Source organism: Culex quinquefasciatus, chromosome 2 (assembly GCF_015732765.1).
Source record: "Culex quinquefasciatus strain JHB chromosome 2, VPISU_Cqui_1.0_pri_paternal, whole genome shotgun sequence".
Classification (NCBI taxonomy): domain Eukaryota; kingdom Metazoa; phylum Arthropoda; class Insecta; order Diptera; family Culicidae; genus Culex; species Culex quinquefasciatus.
The window spans coordinates 1,243,604-1,252,130 of record NC_051862.1 but is presented as its reverse complement, the minus strand read 5'-3'; the positions used below and the strand labels follow the sequence as shown (position 1 = coordinate 1,252,130).

At 43.9% G+C, this 8,527-nt stretch overlaps 1 protein-coding gene across 1 annotated transcript; it reads right to left on the bottom strand.

Annotated features, from left to right (window-relative positions):
* Positions 1-562: 562 nt before the first annotated feature.
* Positions 563-8,143, bottom strand: LOC6037231 (cyclin-dependent kinase inhibitor 1B). Its single transcript, XM_001847110.2, is given in 4 exon segments — positions 563-2,327; positions 6,373-6,675; positions 6,678-6,790; positions 7,310-8,143. Coding segments are annotated over 4 exon segments (693 nt in total). The 5' UTR covers positions 7,471-8,143; the 3' UTR covers positions 563-2,211.
* Between the last annotated feature and the right edge of the window lie 384 nt (positions 8,144-8,527).

Sequence of the window (8,527 nt, the reverse complement as noted above, 5' to 3'; positions counted from 1 at the left end):
GGAAGCCGTTATAGATTAAAAAAAAACTGTTGCTGGAACTCGCTCAAAACATAATTCTCGATGACCCAGTGCAGTGCAGTCAGTACGAGATCTTTCCTATGCTGATTTCCTTTTCTTGTTAGTACCGAAGACGCTGTCACTTTCTTGAGCTTGTCTGCTGAAATATTCTTTGTAGTTCCTTTGATGCAATCTACCACTCTCTAAGCAGCTTCCACACATCACCTAAACCACCTTGCTGGCACTCGCAACATCTCGTGAAGGATGGTATCGTGTTCCATTATCGTGAGGATTATCTGCACCTGCAGGCATTTCTTTTGCTGGTCCAGCCACATCGTCAATTCTGGTGATGATGGCGGTGATGCGAAATCGTCAACCTCCGGCTTGAATACCATTATGCAATCTTTTAAGGAACTGAAGTATTTTGACTTTAAAAGGTAAGCAAACAATTTATTTTCAAAGCATTTCAAGAATCCAGATATTTTCTAAGCACTAAAACATGAAATCGGTAATAGGGAAAAGCTTACATATTTTCGGAATGCTTCGAAGACTATTAAAAGGTATGTTGTCGTATAGGTATTTTTATTTTATTTGTTCATTATTACACGAAATCAATAGAAATAGTTATTTTATTGGCTAAATATTTGTATGTTTTGTTTTCTTACTCAAATGAGATTGTTTGCGTCAACTTTCTCAAAGAATTATCAACTTACCAACTAAACGTGTGTACGATTTTCAACGTGTATATCCAAAAAAAAGAGACTAATTTTAACTGTTCGATAGTACAAACAAGGTAGTAAAGAGGTACTTTTGAAGAATAAATAAGGTGTGTGCTTCGAATGATCGGATTTTTTGGTCCACATTCAATATATTAGCTTCTGGCGTTTAGTACGGTTTACTGATCGAGGGGGGACTGCGCGATATGTTGAAAAGCAACGATATAGTCTTACGTGGTAACGAGCAGAAAATTAAATACACAAAAATTCAGGTTCGACCCAATCCCACCGGGTACTTCCGGCGGCTGCAGTCGGACAATACACAGCTTGGCTTTTTGCTTTGAAGGGCGTTTTATGTTTTTACTTTTTGTTTTGTTTAGTTTCGTTCTTCCGGGTGAAACGCTTTCCATCACTTTTTGGCACTGATTACCGTTTCACCGTCGGCTTTTTTTAGGGGGTGCATGTTTTAGATATCTTTTAGAGGATAAGAGAATACAGGTTGTGGTTCCGGCAGGAACGTTCCGGGTGACTTTCGATCGTCAGCGATGGTATTGCACTCAAAAAAGATTATTGCGATTTCTATTGCAACGACGGTTCTTTTGAGATCGTTTTGCGCTGAAGGATTTTGGTCGGGGAATGTTCTTGCCGGACCGGTGTATTCTTTTTGTTTGGGAAAGGAAATTGTTTTGAAGAAGTTAGCTGGTCGAGTCGGTGATTCACTGACATTGCAGAGATAGTTGTTTTGTTGATAAGTTGCAGAGGACAGCTCTATCTGCTTGCAGATAGTGGTGACGATTGCACTTTCAACTATCGGTTTGAATCACAGACTCAAGCAAGTTTCTTCCGAGGATGACCTTGTCTGTTATTGCTATTTACATACATTAAGAGTAAATTTATAAACAAGAGATAATGCTAACTGGCGACGAGCGTTCGTGTCCGATAAGGGCGACCGTTGCAAGCAGCCGGCCTTATCGGAGACGAACTTCTTTCCGTTCGTGTAATGATCGAAACGATCGGGTTTTTAACTAAAAATATATTTACATTACCACAAAAGTAGACGCGAAAGCAAAACCGCCCCGCCAGGAGGAAGTCCCAAAGTTTGGTCCAACACTTCTCCTCCCGAGCAGAGAGTTCCACTTCCGCCAATACTCTCGCTGTTTGCGCTACCAATATGCTACAATCTAAACTCCTACAGACTACACTTATCCGTAGCTCTATCATGGCAATTTGTTCGAAAATTTACAACAATTTTGCAGAATTGTTCTAACCCTTTCCGATTTGTGTAAATAGTTATCTTTTTTTGTTCCGCTGTCTCTACTATCGATTCCTGCGCTCTAGACGAGTTCTAAGCCTAGGAAATGTTTCGCTGCAGATCGCATCTATAAAAATAAAGGTGTGTTTCCTTCGCACTCACAAAAATGGGGGAAAATAAACGATAGATTAAAATCAAACGGGATATGAGATCGCTGCTGGCTGCTGCATCTTGCTTCGCGAGCGTTTACTGCGACGAGGACGAGGACGCCGTCGGGGAACCGCTCAGCATCTGGCGGGCTCGCTTGGCCAGGGCGACCTTCGGGGCGCTGCTCGAGAGGCGTTTGCGCTCTTTCAGGTAGTCTGTAAGTGAAGAAAGATTGGATTTTTGGCTTTTGAGTTGCGGTTTACTTCTTTTGATAGTGGTGTTTAACGGTTGATTGTTTATTCTTTTGAGATTCTTTCGTTCGTTATCGGTTTCTTTGGTTTAACGGTCAGAACAGATTTGGCACGGTTATCGCCGAGAGTAAATTTGAAACTCTTTGGACTGACCACAAATCCCCTTTTCCCGCAGATTAGACCCAATTCATCCCCGAAACCCAAATAAAACTGACCACCAGCGGAAATTATTGCCGCACGCTCAAGTGATTCATTCGTTGCGCTTTGTTTACCTTTCGACTGTGTCCATCCCTTTGAAGAAGAAAGGTGAGTCATTAGAAAAGGATCCCTTATCTCGATCTACTTTCATCCTCCTTCTTTCTCGGGTGAGCATGTCTAACGTGAAAACCAAAGCTCCTTGAGTACGCACCCAACCGGGGCGGACCTAATTTATGACAAACTGCCACTCCCTCCAGAAAGCGAGTCCTTTCTTCCCTTCTTTCCCTTCTCCACGGGTCATTGTAATCTGATGACCGCACCACACCACTTACTCGTGCGTGTGTTTCCGACTTTTGCCGTCTTCTCGAGCGTGTTGTCAACAAACCAGAGAAAATGCGCAAAAATAAAGATGAACAACCCGAGATAAAGTCGACGTGGCATATGTTCAGGGAAAATGTGTATTAATTTATGGATTTGCCACCTCACCACGAAAAAAAAGGACAACTGGAAAGGGCATGTGCCACACAGTGGCACTAACGGGGCGCAGATGGCCCTTTCCAAGAGAAATTTCGTATGCACCCTCTCCTCGTCATATAGCTCGAGTGCACTTTGAAAGTGGTCTATTTTTAGGCGTTCGGACCCCGTAAAGATCAGTGCGCGCGAGCGCAACGCTCATCCATTATGCATGAGATGAATTTTGTGTGTTTTTCGTTGCAGTTTTAAGGGGGGGCACTCAACAGCTGACGCGATCAAGTAGGCGGCGGTGGCGATATCGCGGAGCAAGCCACAAAACAAGACAGCGCCTACTGCGCATATCAATGTGCGCGCGCGTGTGCGGTATGTAATGGCTGTTTTGATCCCCGAGCTAGGAGCTACTTTTTGGGAGGTCATTTAGAGGCCATCTGTGACTCGCGCGATGACCACTCGAAATTGGCCACCCTAATAAGCGCTCTCGTGCGCGTCCTTCGCTGATCCCATTAGGAGGGCCGACAATGATTTACACAATTTTTATATCCGTCTCTTTAAAGGTGGTTTGGGTTTTGTTTTTCTATGCCACTGAATCCAAGTCGACTATGGATCAACAACAACAACAGAAGCAGAAAGGTTGTTTTTACCTGCGCGCGAGAGCTCCTTATTTTTTGCCTACTTCGATCCTAGTCGCGTTCGCGACGATGACGAAGGAGTCGCGTGAAGGTGATATTTTATTGTTGTTTGCCGAGGTGGAATTTGTGATTTTTGGCGCGAAACAAACAAGCGGATCCTCGTGTTCTAGGCTTCAGGTCCGTGTTTACCACGCGCCAATATTGATTTTATCAATCAGTAGCAGTGTGTGCCTTCCGATTTGTGTGTTAACAAATAGGTAAACTTTCCAAAAAACAGAAGGGGTCCTGGGCAGATGTTACTCAATGCACCAGCTGGCTCGAGAAAGTCCCCCTTTTTAATAGCTTGTTTCCCCCCAGCGCGAACAACACTTGCTTCCTTGACTTGTTTGCGAGCAAGTCCGAGATCCACCTGGTCGCTGGCAGCCGCGTCACGAGCGGCGACTTGTTCGAACGTGTATGATTTTGGTTTCTTTTCGATTCGCTTTGCAGTGTGTTCTTGGTCAGGCAGTAGCAGCAGTGGCTCCACACGACAAGTCGTATGACCTAATTGTATGTTCCGTTTTCTCGCGTGCAATTTATGGTTTTGCCTCGATGACGAAACGGCAACTTCTTGGTCATCTCGCGTTGCAAGTGAGTCAATTGCAGTTGCGTACTTTGAATCAAATTGTAGGAAGGACTGCTGGATAGGGTAGTAGTACCTGTTTTGAGACTTATCAACTAGGCTTAGGTTTTGAGTTCTGTCAAAACCAGATAGCTATGTATGGTTCTCTTGCTTATTATTTGCTGTAAACTGTAAAATATTTGAAATTTTTCAAACAGTTATCAGTTTACTAAAACGAAAAAAAATAGTAAAATCATTATTACACTATGGAGATTTCTATTGAGGACCTATTCCTCGACATTTTTTTTTTTTTTTCAAATCGAATATATATAACAGCGAATTTAAATCAGTTACCAATTCAAACAAACACAGCAAGCCACAACTTATTCCGAGCATTTGGTATGTTCACACATCCTTCCTTCCCTGTTGATTCTGTGAAATGTGCTCCGTTCACAGAATCTGTCTCTGAGGTTAATGCAACACAGTAAGCCTGGTCGCATTAATTTTTGTAATATATTTTCGGGGTTACTCGGATGCACTGCAGTCATTGATTTTAACAAGAAAGGACTTGGGGCGTATTCTAACCACAAGATTTCCAGCATGCTTTCTTTGGACTGGCTGAGCTTGTGTTCGATTCGATAAGAATTAGAGAATGGAAAAATAAGCAAAGAAGAAAAGAGAAAAAGTTCGCCTCAGGTTTTTTTTATTGCAGATGGCATTTTTCTCGTCCAAATAAGCTCTAATTGAAAGGAATTATTTACCCTTTACCTTAATCAAAGAGTGTAAAACATCGAAATTGATTTGAATTTTGTGAATTTTGTCTAATCTAATCTATTCTGAAATGCAAACGCAGCCAGTTCGATGCAAGCATGCTGAAAAGTCTTGCACATTTCTTGTCAATATTAATAATTGCAGTACATCCGAGAACACCCGAAAACGTATTACAAAAACTGAAGCGGCCAGCTCTACTGCGTTGTGTTAACGCAGATTGGATTCTGAGAACGGATCACATTTCACAGAATGTATAGGAGAGGAAGGACGCTTATTTGTCAAAGGTGAACTTCAATTTCTAATATTTCGTAAAAATTCTTCATCTGTTCAACAAGCCAAAAATTACCTTTGTCAAACAATTTCAACAGAACAAAAAAATCGACAAACCACACGCGGAATTCCCCCGCGGGTCGAACCCAAACCAACCATCTGTCCCAATTAAAGGGACGAAAGTTTAACCGCAAAAAAGGAACCCCGTGCCCGCTCGCACAGGGCACCAATAAATCAGAGAGGATTGTGGCGCCCTGTGAAAGGTACGCCACGCTGCTGCTGTCCGTCAATAAACCAATAAAAGAAACCCGCCAAACCTTGTCGTCCCGTTCCGCTTTCCGAGCTTCTGTGTTCATTATTTTAACCAACATTTTCATTTCCAGCACACACAAAAGGTATAATTGCTTGCTCGGTAACCCCGACGAAACCAATAATTACAGTGTTGTGTTCTTGCCCGCAAAATCAGGGCATCTGCGTGCGTGAGCGCTCCTGTCCCCAAGAGAAAACCCCGAGACGAACCGTGCACGGTTCTATTCATCAATAGAGTTCGGAAACAAAAGACAACACTCCGCGAGAGCTGAGCTCAGCGGAAAAAGGTATTAATTTCAACGTTTTCCAAAAACGACGACCGAAAAAAGAACTCACGAGGGTGGAATATGGAAATTTGACGTGTCCCGGTTCGGTACCCAGCGCGGTGAAATATCCGTGGGGGTAACGTAACGACGATAGACAGAGCTTGAACAGATGATCACCGTCGGAACGAAGGAAAAAATAACCGTTGAAAAAACGCGTGCAGCCGTGACCAGCCGGCAGCGGTTACCAGCTTAAGCGAGTGTTGCGCTAAGAACTGCAGCGCTAGATCAGATAGCGAGACGTCTTTGGAAATTTTAATTTTCTTGTTCCCTCCTCCTACCTCGCGCGAGGGCAAGACAAAAACCGATATTTCACGCATCAGGGCAGGAAAAACGGCCGACGCCGAAATGTTCGGTGCATTTTTCTGGTTAATTATAAATTCTTTGTTCCGTTCGTGGTTCAATAAGCTTCAAGAAAGAAGGGGGTGTCCTACCTGTGATTCGCTGCTGTCGTCGCGCCCGGGTGGCCGAGGCAGGGAAAGACGAGGACGAGCTGGACAGGCAGACGACGGTGGTGGCGGTGCTGATCTTGGCCAGCGGGTGTGTCAACACGGGCGTGTCCATATCGGTGTCCGATCCGCTAGCAGTGGCCGCGGTCGTGCTGAAGCAGGTTCCGTTTTCGCGTTCCGCGCGCTGGTCCATCAGATCTTCGGTGGCGGTGGCCGTGCCGACGACGTGGGCGGCCCGCGTCAGGGCAACCATTCCGCCGACGAAGCAAGACGGGGCGGAAGTCGGGGTACGCGCTCCCACTGGTACTGCTCGTGGTTCTGGAGGGGCTCGCCGGAGCGGAAATCGAAGCCCCACTTCTTGCTGAGGACGTCGTTCTGGGCGGCCAGCTCGCGCTCAATGAATCTGAGGAAGGGACAAATTATTTTAAAATTAATTTCATTATTCTTTGATTGAAGAGCTAATAGAATATAGAAATCATATCAAAGTTGGCCTTCACAGAATTTCAAAATTCTTCAATATGAATGAATCGCTAGAATGTTTTATCTAAGAATTATTGTCGATTTTTATATATTTTGTAGTTTATATCATAGGTTTTTTGAATTATCTCGTTTTTGTTTTTTTTTGTATTTTTTTGATATGAGGTCCAACAAATTCAATTAAAAGTTTGAAAGTTATATTTATATTCTTAAAACGAAGATGATGTTCTCTTTCCTGAGTTAGGATTAATTGAAGCTTAAATTTGCTCAAATTTAAAAACTATTTTAATAGAATTTTGAAGAGTTTGGGCTATAAAAGTATTGCACATTTCTCTTTGCTGCAATAACAAGGCATCGTTTGTCAAAGCCAACTTTACCAACAGTAACTGATAAGACTACCCTTCAAAAACAAGATAATAAGGTCAATAACCAAAGCCAAACTTACTTCTTCGAGTCCTCCTTGTCCACCGGTCCAAACAGGTCCCGCTTGACCCGGGCGGCCGTGATGCGGGCCGCGGACGTCGGCGCCGGCCGCCGACCGATGGCCGGCGAACGGAGCGTCGATATCTCCGACAGTATCATCGGGTTGTACACCTTGGCACTCATGTTTATTTTATTTGTTTCGATTCACCAACAAACGCACCACAAAATCCTTGTTTATTTCGGAGCTGCGAGCTTCAAAATATCAACCAAAACGCACAACAAAACTCGTTTTTATTTTTCTCGATTTTGTGTTGTGCTCACAATCCAACAAAGCAAGCTGGGGGAGAGGGCTTCTTCTTCTTCCTAGCCGTTCAACTCACTGCAACCTTCGTCGTATTTATATTTATGTTTGAGGTTAGGTTTGCGCAATCAAAATCGCTGTTTTCGCGTAGAAAAGCACTTTTCACCAAGCGAAAGTTACCAAATCGGATGCGGACAATCAGCGCGCAACTTTTCGCAATAGTTTTCCCAACTTTCAAACTGTTTTAGATGGTTTTTTCGTCGAAAATAACTTCCACCCAAACGTGACGTCACAGACTGCTCTCATTCACTGGAAACTGTTTTTTCGAGGGCAAAAAGCACAGCTTTTCCGCAATTTCAAGCCACTACTTCACCGCAAATCTTCACGCTCACTTGTAAAAAATTTCCCGTTTTGCAACCCAACAGTAACGTTGCACAAGACTTGCTTTTTTCAGCTCTTTTGGCAAACGCCCAACTCTTCAAACTCTTTCAAACCGAACGAGCTCCGGAGGAGGAAACACTTTCGACTCAACTGACGCCTTGAACGAGACTAGCCGAGAGGTGCACGGCAAATCCAACAGCAAGCGAGAAGCAGGCCACCGGACGAAACACTCACAAATACACACACGTGGCGACGGCGGCGATGGCACCAACACAGCGAAAATAACGATCGAGGGGTGCTTCGATGTTGGAAATATGTTGCGATTGGAACAAGGAGGCGAGGATTGAAGCACCCCTTGACGAATGATGTTTTTGAGTTGCGTGGAGGAGACGCAGCATAAACTCGGTAGCATAGACAGGGACGGAAGAGGGGAGGGGTGCTTTCTTCTTATGCTTCTTGTTTTTATGCGACGGCGTGATCCGTTCGTTCAATACAAACATACTTTTTTCCATACACTTTTATGCTTGAAAAAAGAAACGGTGGAGATTTAAATCTGTA